The following is a 16,942-nucleotide window of genomic DNA, read 5'->3' as shown; positions in this document are numbered from 1 at the left end:
CATTCTACAACACTCAAACTGTCCACATTTGTATGAAATGGTTTTGACTAAATAATGACCATTTACTTTTCCCAACTATTGGTAAAAGCACACACTCCAAATCTTTTGCCCCAAAGATGGTTTATACACCTGAAAGATTTGAGTGTTGAGTGCTAGGGTATGTGATTATTCCAGAGAAAGTACTGTCACAAATATTCACGTTTGTTTAAATTTGTCTTCCTCAAAAGAAACCTGTTCAGAATTTAATGTTAGTACAACAAAGAAAACATCGAACTGCATTAAAACTTTTTAAAGCTAGGTGTCCCCAAACTGTTTAATGCAGTGTATAACACTAAAACTACGGCTCAGAAACACACCTGGATGGCTCTGTCTGTACTGACAATTACCTCTGCTCCTCCACACAGCTGTGAAGATTATAATAAAGAGCAGCAGAGCCTCCCTGGAGTAATTAGATAACTGATCTGACAAAGCAAGGCCCATAAGTGCTCATACTCCAGCACACACCCACAATCCCCACCCTGCATCATTCTGTTCTCCTCAGGGGCCACAGAATGAGAAAATGAGGGAGGGAGAGAGAGAGGGAGAGTGGGAGAGAGAGAGAGAGAGAAAGAGAGAGAGAGAGAGAGAGAGAGTGGGAGAGAGGGAGAGAGAGAAAGAGGGAAAGAGAGAAAGAGAGAGTGAGTGAGAGAGAGAGAGAGAGAGAGAGGAAGAGGGAAAGAGCGAGCGAGAGCGAGAGAGATTGTTAATGAGGACAACACCCTTAGTTTCCTGTGATATCATAAGCATCGATTAGACTGTGTTGCACTCCTGTACCAGAGTAGGGGAGAAAGCAGAGTAATTCAGCTACAACAGCAGCCACTACCCTCATGGTAAGAGCGGCAATCTGTGGACCCAACAGTGTAAAATGTAGAACATTGGTCAATTTTATCTGTGTGGGGAAGCACTGGGAGTGTTAGTGCCTATATGTGTCCATAATACCACACCTCCAGTCTCAGAGTGATGCCTCCTCCCTGCCATCAAACACACAGAGAGCATCTCCCCGATCTATTAATATCCTCAACGATCAGCGCTCACTTCCCTCCAAAACACTGCAGCAGCAGCAGGCAGGCAAAAGAAGGACAGGCACACACAAACTCAGGAACCCAGTGCGCATGGCAGCAGGAACACAGTTGGGGGCACATTCACAACCCACTCCAAAATTCCACAGCATTTCATGTGAAGTGCAAGATCTACACAAGCCAACTAAATAGACAGAAATGAAAACTCTGTCACTAATATACAGTGATGTAAGCAAGTATTCAGACACTGTTTTAATAAGCATATAGTGCATATAATCCACTGTCTTTTGACTTTGTGAGCAAAAAACATATGTCTTCATAAACAGACAGATATATCTAAAACATAAAACTCACAGAAACAAAAAGTAGACACCGTAAATTAATAACATCAGTACTTTGCTGCAAAGCCGCTGTCAATTACAGCATCAAGATGTCTACAGTAAGAAGTCATTTGCTTTTTTATAGCCTTGTGGTTAAATTTTTGCCCACTCCTCTGGGCAAACCATCTTCAAGGACACAAGGGTCCCACTGATGGAAATTGGAACTGATGGAATTTGGAACTGATGGAAATTTCTAAATTGTCCATGTATGTTCTATGGGATAGAAGTCAGGCCTGGCCTTCACCCTCTTTCTGAAGTACTTTCACCTTCTTTTTTAGAAACAAGTTTTGAGTTATACTGGCTGTTTCTTTGGGCTAGCTGTCTTGATAAAATGCCCATCTTTTCCCCAGATTCAGTTTCAGTTCTATTTTTGTCCAGTGGCGAGAAACTGCCCACTGATGAAGGACTAGAAGATGACTAACACAAACTGTGCAGCAGTAGATAAACTACCGTCTCCAACTTTACTTCTACAAGGTGGACCAACAAGGTAGATGGACAGCAAGTGAACAGCGTTTCAAAACTCTGCTGTGTCTGATCCACTCATACCAGCGCAACTAACATGCCATGTCACTGCAGTGCTGAGAATGATCCAGCTCTCAAGCAATGCCTGCTCTGTGGTGGTCCTGTGGGGTCCTTACTCTGCATGAACAGGATAAAGAAGGGCTAATAAATTATGCAGAGAAACAAATGGACTACAATCTGCAATCGTAGAATTACAAAGTGCACCTCCACTCAGAAATATTTGGATGTCAAAATGCTATTGTCACTTTAGTTGACTACCACACTACCATGCATACTGGAGCTGAAGTAAAATAATTAAATTCAGCCCAGATTTTCAGCTTTAATTTGTAAGTATTCACATCCAAATCATGAGAAAGCAGTAAAATTACAGTCATTTTCATACATGGCCCACCATTTTTAGCCCTTTAAGGCAGTGACTACAGCAGATTTTCTTAGATTTTTACTGCGGCAATGCTTACAAAAAGAAAGCATGTCTACAGGGACGGCCAAACATCTGATCTTAAATTATTCACACCTGTGAAGGAGTAAAGGGAGAAACAGACCACCCCAAACTTCTAAAACACGAACAGAGAAGTACTACTCCAAAACAGCCTTCAGTACAGTTGACTGTTTTAAATTTTTTTGTTTAAAAATAATGTGCGTATGCACTGGGTGGTTTAGGGACATGGCATTTATAAATAAATTAATTAAAAAAGGTTACATAATAACTCGTACAGACTCTTAGGTCTCACTGTGACAACAGCATGTACAGCAGAAAGGATATTAGAGACAAAACTCTGTTCCTGAAGTCCACTACTGTGTAGCTGCTGACCAGCGGATCCACAAAGCTGATCATGTGATGGGGACACTGCGCCTGCTCCTCCGATGTTACCTTATTGGTGGCAATGTCCAGTCCTTTATACACCTGTGGAGTCAAACAAACATTCACAGTTTACAGAACAGAAAAAATGTGATGTGTAACAATGTGTGAAGTGTATTACGAAACTCTTATCAATCTGAGTTGTCAGCTAAGTCTTGTATTAACTAATCAAAATTTCTGACTTCAAAGTGAGCACAACATTGGCTTACTGGCCTATAATTCCAGCTATATATTCTATTTGTGTGGCAGTTAAACCACCAATTTCATTCAAACTACCATTTCATAAAACACATCTTTTCTCACACAGTACAACTGGCTTTTATAGCATTGACATTTTCATGTTCTAACAGGACGGGGGTTCAACTTTGGTCATTATATTCATGACATACACAACAATGTTCTGTGATGCACTACGACTGACACATAAGCCAGAGTTGTCCAGTATGTCCTTACATTCATTACCAGTGGGCTTTCAAGGGCTTCAGAGAAGGCCTAATGATTTTCGGGAACCAATGAACACAAGCCTGTAATTTTTAACTAAAAGAAATATCATCCTTGTTGTATTTGAACTGCGCAGATAATGTAGTAATACTTGGGCATCAGGAAGTTTTGGTTGGAAACAAAAGGGTTAAAATCCTTAAAAACCCAACAGAAAAGAATCCAATCAGGACTCTGTAGTGTCTTGCTAAATAAAGCTAAGCGAGCTCTCCCATAAGTTAGCCCTTAAGGAGATGGACTGAATGTCTTACATGTCACATAATTAGGAACTGAAAGAGGAATCAGCCAAATGTTTTGAGCTACAGTGAGCAGGACCAATTTTGTAAGAAGAAAAAAAAACAAACAAACAAAATATCTCTAAGTCTTCACTCTAAGTCCTAGATACATCACTGACTGAATACATTCGGTAGGTTAATCAACGGGTTTCAGTCAGATGTTCAAGATAGAAAACAAAAGCAGGCATAGGTGTAATTTCCAGGTAGAGCAGGGGGTTACATCTAATAACTATAATATGGCCATGTAACCCCCTAAATAATTACTTATGTGGTTATTTAACACAACAAAAATACTGGATTTACTGATTTAATAAATGCTACCATAAAAATGCATCACTAATAATAATACTATAAATATTGTTGAAAATATGTTTGTTGCCCCATCCTTCGGTTCTAAAAAACGGTTGCGTCCAGAGCAGAAAACTGGAGCCTAAACGTACTCACTGAAGTTCCTTTGGCAAACATGTCATATTTAGCCAGAGAAGGTGTGTCCAATCCTATTCCTGGAGATCCGCCACCCTGCAGAGTTTAGCTCCAACAATAGTCTATCACACCTGATCCAGGTAACAAAGGCCCTCAGGGGTATCTGAATAACAGAGCCAGGCGTGTTGGATCTGAACTCTCCAGGGTGGTAAATGTCCAGGACCAGGATTCGGCACCCCTGAGCTACAGAGTTGCTATGAGTAATGCTGTCTTAGTGTGTTCAGCAATGTTTTCAATGATACTGCGTAATAAAGATGTTTAATGACGTGCAGTAGCCAACACCACAAGAGACCGTGTAGAATACGTATCATCTGAAGACGAGACCAACATTAGTTAATGCTGCATTAACATTCTGGGGTTGTGGTAGCGAAGCACTAATAGTTTAAATCTAGCTGACCTGACCATCTTTAATATATTTTCCCTCAGTTATGCAGTTCATAGAGCAATTGGATGAGGAGCAAATGGATGTGGTTTTGTTTTGAGAGCACATTAAGCATTTACCTGATGACTAACTGTCCAATTTATTTAACATTATTATCTATTTATACAACAGTTAGTTCTGGCCACGCAAGCTGATTGGTTGAGAGGCACTCTAACCGTGCTGTTATTTCGCCATAACATCCCGGGTTTTTCCACACTGTATCACTCCGCTGAGACGCCGTTGCTAAGCAACAACTTTGACCGCTGTAGGAGACGCTCAAGCCATTTGAACGTTTTGACTTCTTACTTTGCCACAAACAGAAAATGGATACTTTTAAGATCACATTTGACCGACAGCCGATTTGGTCAGACTCTGAAGATGAGACTACACTAAAGGCGGGGGCAGATTTTTTTGCAGAGGCTCCAAAGAAAACAATGAAATATCCGGTTTGCCATCATCCGTCTACCGCAAACACGTAAACGCAGCATCAGAGACGGTATCGAATGTGTATCGGACACGTCAGGCTATCTGACTTCTTTAACAATGTCAGTATTGGTGCCGATCCTCAGCCGAAGCTCCTGTTTAAACAATGTAAAGCAGCTTTTGGATGTGCAAAGTGTAAAACGCTACTATAAACAGGCCATCAACTCCTCACACAGCAGCATACTGAGAACTTCGAACAAGCTTGTCATATGCTCTTTTCTGGTATGTGGCAGCTGCCTGCTAGCAGTCTCCAATGAGGCTACCGCACACAGTCTCGTCACAGAATCTCCAGGAATGTCAAGAGGGTGTTCAGTTTGTGTCTTGTGATTCCTGTGATTATGCTCGCCTGCATTCCTAATGACTAGGTTACCTCCAACCTTGCATGTCGGCTTCAGCAAGCGAAGAAACTGTTGCTGAATTATTAAGATTCTCCTCACTAGAGCTTTCTCTACAGGGCACCACTGCCTGGCAAATCTAGAGGGGAGTGGAATCAGCAGTAAACTATTGACAGAAGCCCCCTCCCCAGAACTGTATGTGATAAAAAAAGGCACAGATGTCTTATCATTCCCTCCCAGCACTCAGCAGCCTACTGTGGTGTTACAGCTCCTATAAAATGCTTGCCTCGGATTTCCAGAGAACGCCTCCACCTTCACTCTGAGGTCCTGAAGTCTTTATGAAAGCTTAAAGTCAATAACAGTCATTTTTATATTTGGCAATAAAGGCAAAACAAGACTTCTCCCGTAATCCTTAATCACACTCTATTTTCTTCTAACAGAGTACTCAAGTGAACCGAGAAACACATCTAATATTGATGTACGTGTAAAGATCTACTACTTTACTACATGTAAAGGTCCATAGGGCATGACAGTGATCTTGTCTGAGCCATTACCAGCTGGAATTCTTTTTTAGAACGATTGATTTAATTTTTCTGTATATGTATGTGAGTGTGAAAAAGAAAGAGGCAGACAGATCGATACATCAGCCGCACAGTCTCCATCTCTGTGTCTCAGAGGGGTGAGAGCAGCACACTGGGCTTCATGTCTGACCCAATCACAGCTCATGAATCCAGCACTGGTATTGGACACAGACTCTCATGCCATCCAAGGAGAGAAACGTTTGAACTAGAGCTGCACAATATGAACCAAAAAAACGTTGTGCAAAAAAGTCACATCAGGGTAAGTTACCCGAGTCACACCCACACACAGCCACATACACACACACACACACACACACACACACACACACATATATATATAAACAAGTATATGTTTTACAAATAAGCCACAAGCAATGGCTTCTCTGAGCCTAGCAAAAATGCACATCTCAAATAAAATTTTTGGTAAATAAGACGAAGAGGGGCCACAGAAGTAAGTGACCGCACACTAGCCTACATGCTAGGCTAAAGGCTAACCACACCAGACGTTCCTCCCACTCTCCTATGTCCAATACACAGTACTGTGCTATATATGGCAGCAGGTGAGGAACTGTGTGTTCATTCTGGCATTCAGCTAAACAGCCTCCCCCCCACCCCAGTATATCAACTACTAATTCCAACTTTTTTCAGGTTTATTCAACAGTATGTAACAATTATTGTATAATATTCTGCAGTTCCATTTTCCTGCACTTCTTACTGCAAAGTAATTTTACTGGTGCTATTATTTCCAAATATGAATCTCATTCTATTATTACTCCCTTTTACATTTTCTTTAAACTGGGGAATCTCACACTGCAATAACAATAAAAATAAGATACACTGTGTAGCTGTAATATGAACAGTAGCAGAGCTCATCTGTCAAGCCCCTGTAACTGCACACACAGCCCCGCATGGAGCCACGGCTTTGCCTGCAACACCTGCCTTTAATAGAGCCTCATCTGGATCCACTCGGCCGATATGCCGGGGCTCTGCTTACATTAGCTGGGATCAATAGTGTTTTATGGGTTTGGAATGCAGCAGTAGGATGTGAACATGGTGTATGATCACCACACTGAGAGATACACTGCTGAGCTTTGTGACAGGGCCACAGCAGGCTGGCTCTGTCTGGCCTGAGGTGACACTTTATTGAGGCATCATCACTGATATGGGCACATGTTAAAGCAGGACAGTAAATCTGAATGGAAGCAGGTCCTGAAAAGCCTGTCTAAAGACCAAACAGCAGCAGAAAACCAGAGTCCTGCTTGGCAAAGAATTCATGCATGTTCACTGTGTCCTTGTCTGTCTGGGGCCTTCAATTCCAGGGCAGTGTGTAGCTGAGTAATAAATAGTTCAGATTCAGATTTACTGTCCTGCTTTAATGCTCACCCATATCCTCGATGATGAATGTGGCTACTGGTAGGGATGGACGAGGTCATTTGAATATATGGCTACCCAAACTCATCATAGCTTGTGATATTTGGCTGTTATTAGGTCAACTAGTCTCATGTTATATTAAATAAGCCTAAAATACATTACTCAATCAACCAAATGTTCAGGTACAGATCACCTCTTTAGTATTATTTAGTACCTGAGGAGGTGGAGTATAAATGACAGAGATGAGAGCGGCTATGTGTTTGATGTATTGTCAGACCAAACTGCAGGTCACCTAGCAACGAGGTTTCGCCTGGCTAGTAGCGAAAGAAAAAGGAAAAGAGAAAGACGGACGAACATTTGGAGATGAATGGACTTGTTCGCATTTATAAGCAGCGCACTTGGTTTCCTCTTACGTTAAATCTGCAACGAGAGGCTGTCACACACTAACTAAAAAGTTGCGAAGATGAAGTCGCTTCTCTAATTCTCTAATAAGATGGAACAGGAAAGTTCAGCAAGAAGCTGGCGAGTGAGAAGCGACCTCAGCCTCGTAAAACAGCGGAACACTGAAAGACATTTTACAAGAAACTATTCAACTTTTGAGGAAAAGTTTTCTGGCGGAGCTGGAAGAAAAGCAGCTTTAGCTAAAGCTTAAAGCAGAGCGAAGTAAATCTGCTCCATTCATAGAGAAACTTATTAAGTCAAAACTGCTAACAGTGGTGGTGATACAAACCGGACGTCACAGAAAGTTCTTACATCAAATGGTTAAGAATGTGCAGCCTGATGTCGGAGATATTGTTTTACTATAGTTTTGAAATAAATTAAGTTTTGGTCCAAAACACAATTTTTCATATATATTCAAACCAAACAGCTGCATGTCAGACACTGTCAGGCAAAGCAGTTTCCAACGAAACCAAATTATTATTATTATTGTTACTGTTATTATTAGTAGCAGTATTGGTATTATTATCATTTAGATTTAACATTATTTTACCATGATCAACATTACATTTAGAAACTCAGAAGACATGTATATACTCAATGACTTTCAGACAGTAAATAAAATGGCTATATTTGTGGTACAGACTATCACTATCACCACCAAGGTTAAGAAATCTGTGTTGACAAGTTTCTCTACAAAGGATCACTGCACATCAAACCTCTCCAAATGACCTTGTTTACATCGCAATGATTGAATTACGAAGAAATTTTGAAAATCAGCGGAATTCCTCTTTAAATCACTGAGAAATACAATAAAAACAATTACATTACCATTCATAGCAAATAAATGAATGGCTAAGCTTCCGCATTTTTGCTTTTCTTTTGTACTGCATCTCACGTAAAGTGAGACAACACCCAAGCAAAGCTATGTTTGGAAATATTTCAAACAAATACATGCCAAATTGTACAGTGGAAGTTGTACAACTCTGAGTTGTCACTCTGGTAGTCGACCACATACGGCTAAAATACAAAAAGAAAATCGACCCTAACAATCAGGCGTTGATCATTATGCAAGTTGCTTTTTAAAAATTAGTAGTAAACCTGCATGGCTTCATTCTCTTTTCATAACAATATCACGTTTTCTTGTTGGCATATCCAAATACTATTAGCTTAAAAACATTCAAAGAGAAGAAACATCTAAAACCCCTGCATCTCGTAGTAACACAGGAGGAGACAGACGGCAGTACGAGTGAGTGCGTGTGGCAAAGCTAGACAAAAAAGCCATGTGAATGCCTAGTCCAGTCATGTGGCTCTCATTTGGGGCCACGCTCCTCAAGTGCTGCCTGCATTAGTGGGTTTTGTTCCCGGCGCCCATTCCCCTTTCAGCATGGTCCGTACCAGCCTCCCAACACCACCGCACCCTCAGTAGCCCCCCATCCACCCCTCCACCTCTTTTTCAGGACTTTCACTGCCTCTCTCACTTCCTCTGTATGTCTGTGTGCGTGTCTCTCCACCAGCTGCCTCACACATGCTGTTTGTCCTCTCGGCACACACGCAGTGCCCTGTGCCAGAGCGCTTGCCCAGTAATGCCACTCGTCCATGCCTCGTTTGTTGCTCTGAACACGCTAGTTGTTTAGTTACCATGTCTCAATCCATCTCTCTGCTATTCTGAAGATCCTGCTGTGGATTCTCAAGCTCTTTCATGACTCGTCTTCTTTGACTGGGAACTGCATGGGTGGGTGTGTCTGACTAGGTGTGTGGGTGATCTATAAAGACAAGGAGCAAAAATGCACCAAAGCATCTAATTGAAACACTTCATTAATGAGTCCAACTAATCCGTGGAGAGACGAGAAAGAAAGGAGGAAGACAGTGGAGCGACCGAAGGCTTCATCTGTGTTTCACTTTGTCAAATGATTGACGTTTCCAACTGGTGAAAAGGACGTTACTGCTCTGAAATGTGTCGGCACTCACTTACACAATCTTTTAGTGCTGAAAGGAAGAAAAGCCTGAGAACGCGTGTCTCTCTGTCAAGGCTGCACAATATATGGTTTGCTAACTGTTATTGTTATCTTGGCCTTTACAGTGCTGATATGACAGAAGACTGCACAATCCAAACGAACCAATTACTAAATATCTTGCTGTTTTCTGCAAGAATCCTGACCAATCACAGATGCTCTTTGGCAGTGATGCACCAAAAAGAAAATACTTGACAAAAACACGTCCCAAAATTTTGCCTTTGAATTCACATCACACACATAAAAACTACATGGTAATTAAGAAAAAACAATTATTTATAAAATATGCTTCCAAAAGGACAAAACTGAGCTGAAAATAAATAAAAACATGTAAGCTAAAATAAATGTACCAAAATGATAACTGTACGTAGGCTACAGTGTATGCCACAAATTCCAACATCCTCGACAACAGAGAATGGCCGATCGTTTAAGGTAATGAATTTTGTTATTTAATTTAGTTTTACTTTGCAATCAGGATTTGCAATTTTTTTATCAGACAGCCTCAGCATGCTAGCGAGGCTTGTTTTGGATCACAATGTCACATTTTCAAGTAATATCAGACCTGTAATGAAGAAGGTTGTGGGCAATGCACCCCCTCTTGTTACCTGGCATCAACAGTGATTCCAATTTACTTGTCTAATGTACCTTATAGAAACACAGCTCACATTTTCACTGTTGATCTGCAGTCGCTCTAACAGTTCAGATGCGTCTGCTCTGACCAGCGCAGAAAAGCAAATGAAACAAAGAGCATTTTAACCACTATTTCTCATTCATTACTGTTAAAATTATTTCTTAAGTCTTAGATTTAGTTTTTTACGTCAGTATTTTATGCTGTTTTTGACCATTTTCGGCCAAAAAGTCTGGTGGCCGAAATTTCGCATAAATCGCAGCAAACATGCGTGAACAAATGAAACAAATAAAAGTCATTGTGGTCAAAAGGTCACAACGGTACATCAAGGGTTCATCAATCACAATCATAATAGGTAGTTTTTGAATGTTGCATAATAAGAACCGGCTCATTTTATTATTTCTCTTTCGGACAGTCTGCTTGACCGCTTTATGATGCAATTAAGGAGAGCCGAACAAATGTATGTATATATGAATATTAAGACTAGCAACAAGCCTGTGTGTCATTTGACTGTTTTCATTTAGCAAGTAGGTGAAGACGAAACACTATTATATTTGTTTTTAATAATATATTATTGTTGCCTCGTGCTTTCAAACTTTGGGCTAATAAAAATCAGCTAAATAAATCAGCAAATGTCCAATATATATGTCCTCCACATAGAGCAGTGAGAACGAGTGGGAAAAGACGCAGGGAAAACAAAAGGGAACGAGTATGTGTGTATTTAGGGGCAGTGTGACTCCACGTGGTGGGACTAGCTCCTCTTTGTGTTCATGTGTGTGAAAGAGAAAGAGAGAGAGAGAGAGGCCCAGGTCGGCCCCCACCACTCTGTCTACACACTCTCAGACAAGCCTCCAGACAATGGACTCAGTGTTGGACGACTGCAGCCCGACTGCCATCCACACCCAACCTCAGGCCATGCACAAGACAGCTGCTCCATACACAGAGAGAGAGAGAGAGAGAGAGAGAGAGAGAGAGAGAGAGAATGAAAAGAGAAAGAGGCAAAGAGAGAATGTGATAGAAAGAGGCAGAAAGAGGGAGAGAGAAAGCGAGACAGAGTAGCAGTTTTGCAATGTTTAGGTTGAAGCTTAATTCACTTTTTCAACAGAATCTTTATACATTTAATATTCCTGAACTTTGCAAACTACACTTTGAATAAAGACTCATAGGAAAAAACAAAGATGTGTACAGTTGTGTGCAGGAGTTTGGATGTCCCTGGGCAAATGACATTTTCTTGATTTTGTAAGTGAAAATAACACATCCTCTACAAAGAACACACCTCTCTGCACATCTTGTGCAACTACTGTTTATTTGCTGAGTTTAATATACTGATTACAAATAAAACCTACAATGTAATTTACAGAAGTTACTGCATTTTTCCCAACATGTTAAACTCAGGAAATAAATAGAAATCATGCATTAAAATTTGCAAAAATGGGCCTTTAGATTTAAGGTTCCCTGTAAAAGAAAAAGTCTACTTTTTTCACTTAGAAATTCAGAGAGAGAGAGATAGAGATAGAGATAGAGAAAGAGAGAGAGAGAGAGAGAGAGGAAACAAGATGATTGAGACAAAAAAGGCATATTCTGAACAAAACCACAGGCTAAAACTTCAGTATTAGGAAAAGACTTGGGAAGTGTGTGGGGGGGGGTGTCAAGTAAAAATGTGGAGAGAGTGTAAAGTGTGTGCAATAACGAGAGAAAGAAGACACCCCCTACATGTCCTCAGGGTGACCTTCATTTCTCCATTGCCAGTCCTGAAGACTCCCTTTAATAATTGGGCTCTCTCCATCACTGCAAGTCCCTCTGCACACCTCCACACCTTCCCGACCGTCCATCCATCTCTTTCCCCTGCATCCCTCCATCCAGCCTTTCCCACAGGGAACAGCTCAGAAAATCCAGGCTAATAAATCATTCATGACGTTGATCTTTTCCTCCACCTCTGCGCTTCCATTCTATCCACCGTTATACAGTACCACAGCACTCAGCGCACCACTCACAGCCTGGCCCCATTTCCGCAGCCCAGCCCCTTCTGTGCCGTTCTTAGAGAGCAGACAGCAGGCGGAAATCAGGGAGTTTTCAGGAGGGGCATACATGGACTCCAGCACTGCGGTCAGATGAAGGTGATCTATAAACTAGAAAATGCTCATATGAAACCACACCCTGCACTGCACCATCGCCACAATATCATCCACTCAGTCGGCCACTCCTGCCCCAGACGTTCATTCAGATCCAGAGGTCAGTTTGATAGTGATCATAATACTGATATCACTGAGATGCCTGTTTAAAGGACAATAGCTTTTAAAGTAAACAATGGAAAGTGGAAAACTGTTTACCCTGTCGAAAACAAAAGTTGCTCATAAACAAATGAGATTTAAGCTATTAGGACAGATTCTGTGACTTAAACAATAGTAGATCAGCACAAAAGCAATGTTATTTATTCCGTGTTCAGTAACTAGACACAGCCACTGGAAAACAGACTTTAAGGAGCTAAACATTCAGATCATTGATAACATCATTCAAAATACTCCTAGTTAAACACTGCTTTACTTATTATGATCGCGGGTTGTCAATGTATGACTGCCAAGGTTAGGTCTGGATATGTTTTACAGGTTTTTGATATCTTGACTAAAGCCTGACCAATATTGATGACCATTAATTTTATCAGTCAGCATCTGGTAAAAAAAAAAATGGCTGATAATCAGAGTCCTTATTTGGTTGTGGCACTGACAGCATTTAAGCTCACAACCTCCTGGTGAAAGGCTCAAATCTAGAGACAGTGGTAGAGCCTGGTCTGAGACACTTAATATTTAACTATACGACAGCAATACAGATTGAATTGGTCAATCTGAACACAAAACAAGGTCATGGTTACAATAAAGATGTATCAAAATAAACAATGTAGCACAAGAATAACATGTTATAACCTAAAACCTTTCTCTATAAAAAGAATTGATTAAAAAAAGAGGCAATTAAGAAAGCAAAACTGCAAATATTTCCGAATGGCCTTGCGCCAATATTTATAAGACTGTGAGTCTCTGCTGTTAAATAAGCTTTAGGAACTTTGAACATTGAAAACAGACCATCAAATTTCCCAACTCACAACTGACAACCAACTGACAATCATCAGGCATATCAGTTGGGCCCTAATCTTCACCATGATGTTTTGTGTTTAACAGACTTAATTGTCTGTGCAAAGACAAACATAAGAACATGAAACTATTAGAATCCTGACTAATGAGACGTTGTCTTGTGATAAAATACTACAATAATATTAGTGGATTATCTGCAACATTTTGGCCTGATTAAGGCATGCAACTTTGTTATCGGTTGATATCATCAGCCAAATGATATACTAGTGATATATTGGGACCTAGTCACTCATTTCACAATTCCTGAAGATCAAGGCAGAAATAGGACAGCGCCAGCCTCTGCATTGTGCACAATTAAGGAATAAAAGTCCACATTAACGCTCATCTTTGATAGTCTCCCATCAAAAGGCACAGCTATCAGGGGATCATGTAACACTGCTACAAAAGGCATCTTTCCCACTTATCTCAGAAAGCAACTGACCATCCATAGGTTATGAGTAGCTGACCACCTCTATTCTTCCAGCCCCAGCTGGCACTGAGAGAGTAAAACTGAATAGCCATGATAACACGCTCAAAGTAATTATCTTTCTGACGAGGTCAATGAGGTAATGTAGACTCATTAACCAAGTCTCTCCATGCAGAATAATGGCCATGGACATCTGCTGATGAGCCCACCTTACAACCAGTATTTCAAATTTCAGATTATATGGTCTATCAGAGGTTCTATCAAGCTCCCTCTGAAGTCTGGGTGAACACAGACGTCACACCAGGCACGTGCCTTGACGCCAGCCATGGCACCAGACAGACTGACACAATTGGATTTTCATTCATTCAGCACAAATTCAATTTAGCTTCTGGTGTTTTTGGAGTGATGGAAATGATTCAAAAAGCTTGAACACTTCAGTAAATATGGCTTGGGCATAGACAAAAGATGATAAAGCCAGAATATTCTCCACTTTTAACATGGATCTTCAGTGCAGCTAAGGACTGGTGTGATTTATGTTCCTTTCATTTTAATTTTCAATTATGATGATTAAAGGCCTACTAAGACCAAGACATCATATTATTTAAACCAGCTCTCCTGTCTTATAGGAACCAAGATGATCTTCAAGTTTGCAAGAACACAGCACATGCAATGATGTCTGCACCAACCAGTCAACAGTTTTTTTTGAAGGAAAGTATGGCAGAATTACAAAAAAAGGTTACACCAACAAGCTTAAATGCAATAAATTTACTATAAAAACATATGTGCTATATATATATATATAGTGTCTCTACTACCTAAGTAGAGGTGTGCATTCTGAGTAATTTTGATATATGAATATTCATAACTGTTCATGAATGAAAATCCATTTAACTGTGGAGAAGGGAAAAATGGATTTTGGCTAAAATCAACGTCGATCCGTGGCTTACCTTTTTAAATGCCAGCACTGACTTATCATGCAGAGGAAGACATTTCAAAACACATTTTAGTATCGAAAAACAGCTGAGCGAAATCGGGAGGTTCTCATGTTGGACGTGTAACATAATGGAGACGAGCTAATGAGCTAAACTAAAGCTAACTAGTAAGACTAGATGCTAAGACTGAGGACCTCTCGTCTTCTACAGGTGTTTTCTTGGCTTCAGTGGATGATGTACCAACATGTTCATTTGTCAGAGAAATATATTTAAACTGTTTCCGGATCTATGATCTAGCTAGGCTATTCAGCAATAAAAGCCGCACTATCTTTGCCTTCTCAATCACTAACAACATGCCCTTAGCAATGTGCTCACATTAAAGCACTTGTTTTGGAGTAGCAAAGAATAACATAACGTACTAAATATGAGGAAAATAATTCACATCTTACTGTAAAACATAAAATCAGCATTTCACTCAGTTGTTGGTCTGTATATTTTCTCCAGCCTCCTGTAATGAAATGCAATGACTAGCCGAATAGCGATTCAGTATTCGAATATTGACATTTTGAATGATTGACCAGGATGTGCAGGTACCCGTGCACATCCCTATACTTATACCTGGCATCCATGAGCCAGAAACCATGCTTGTCCCAAGATCTAGATCAGCGCCTGGCTGTCTGAATTATATACCACATGCATGTTAACAACAGTGCTTCTTGATTAATCTGCAACCCACCCTAGTCAACAAATACAGCCACTTCCGGCAGCTTACTCACTTGTGGTTTAAGCCACACACACTTCTGGTTTGTAATTTAAAGAAGGTATCAAAAAATGCATCGGAATTTTAAAGTATATCTAGCCCTACATACAGCTAACTGGGTATAGGTGGTTAAGAACAAGCTGTGCAACAAATGCAAAATTGTGCAGTAAATGCACAGGAGTCATGGGTTTTTAAATATAGGTATTACTCTGAAAGCTTTTAGAAACAGGTGAACATAATTGTAATTTATGTTCCAAATAAGCACAGGTGACTTTATTCTTGGGGGTCTGAGTAATGGTTTTATAGAAATATGGTAAGTCTGGCCATTTTGCATTTGCACAATAGAATTTTGCTGTCCTCCAAGATCACAAATCAAATTCTGATGTGCAGGTCATCAGTAATAGTGGCCAAAAGTCTACACTCTAGCCTACTGGAGCACAGACAACTTTTTAAGGTTTGCCGTCATTTGGGGATTCATATCATAATGGTTTCTACAATGTTGTCTGATTATTTTAAAAAAATACAAAAACAAAAACAAGTGATAAAAATGTAATTTTCCATAATAAAAGCTCTTTAAATTAGCCTGGTCTCAAAAAACAGGTGTGCTTACATTTGATTGTCAGTTAGGCCTATTATGTCAAATTATGGCAAATTTTCAAATGAGTTCATAATAAATTATGTTCTTTGCTTTTGTGATACAATGTTAAAAGCTGTTGAGGTGTAATTATGATGGCGCTACATTGCAGAGTTTTAGCCACTCTTTGTTCTCTGAAGAGAGACCGGTCCTCATTTTCTGAGGATGATGTGCTGCGTGACTCAGATCTCCAGTCAAAATGCCTAAATATTTCATGCACTGCAGTTTGAGTCATGGAAGTGTAAGTGCAATGCAGTGAAATTCCCTTGAGGGTTTCATTGTGAGTTATGCATCACTCAAGGACAGACAACTAAAAGCCACAAATCAGAAGCTCATGGCAATCAGAGCACCTAGATTGAGTCACAACAGACCACTGAGATCCGTGGTCAGGTCAGTGTAGTAGGGAGAAGACTGTGGGATCTAAACCGCTGCACTGAAAATACAGTGCATTCTGCGCCATAATAATACACCACCACTTGTTCTTTTTATAGTACAGCGACTTTCACATTTTCACTGAAGCTGAATTATGAACAAAATATTATAAGTGGCAAACAGCCATCATAAAGCTTTCGTGGCACTCATTAGGGTTGGAACGATCATTGCAACACCATGAACATGACTGAAATATGTGAGCATGACACCAGCATAACCCTGCATTCTTTCCTTTATTACCCATGCAAGCATTTTGTATGCTTAAATTTATGTTATGTTTAATTC

General features: G+C 40.3%; 1 protein-coding gene across 2 annotated transcripts in view; it reads right to left on the bottom strand.

The window, feature by feature from the left end:
* trit1 (tRNA isopentenyltransferase 1) overlaps positions 1 to 16,942 on the bottom strand; it is a 46,203-nt gene that overhangs the window by 24,920 nt on the left and 4,341 nt on the right. For both annotated transcript variants that reach the window (XM_036566359.1, XM_036566360.1), the window contains exon 2: positions 2,724 to 2,864. In XM_036566359.1, the coding sequence (XP_036422252.1) occupies positions 2,724 to 2,864 (141 nt within the window). The remainder of the gene's footprint in view (positions 1 to 2,723; positions 2,865 to 16,942) is intronic.

Source organism: Colossoma macropomum, unplaced genomic scaffold (genome assembly GCF_904425465.1).
Source record: "Colossoma macropomum unplaced genomic scaffold, Colossoma_macropomum, whole genome shotgun sequence".
Taxonomy (NCBI): domain Eukaryota; kingdom Metazoa; phylum Chordata; class Actinopteri; order Characiformes; family Serrasalmidae; genus Colossoma; species Colossoma macropomum.
Note: the sequence above shows the minus strand (reverse complement) of the source record. Positions and strands in the feature narration are given on the sequence as shown.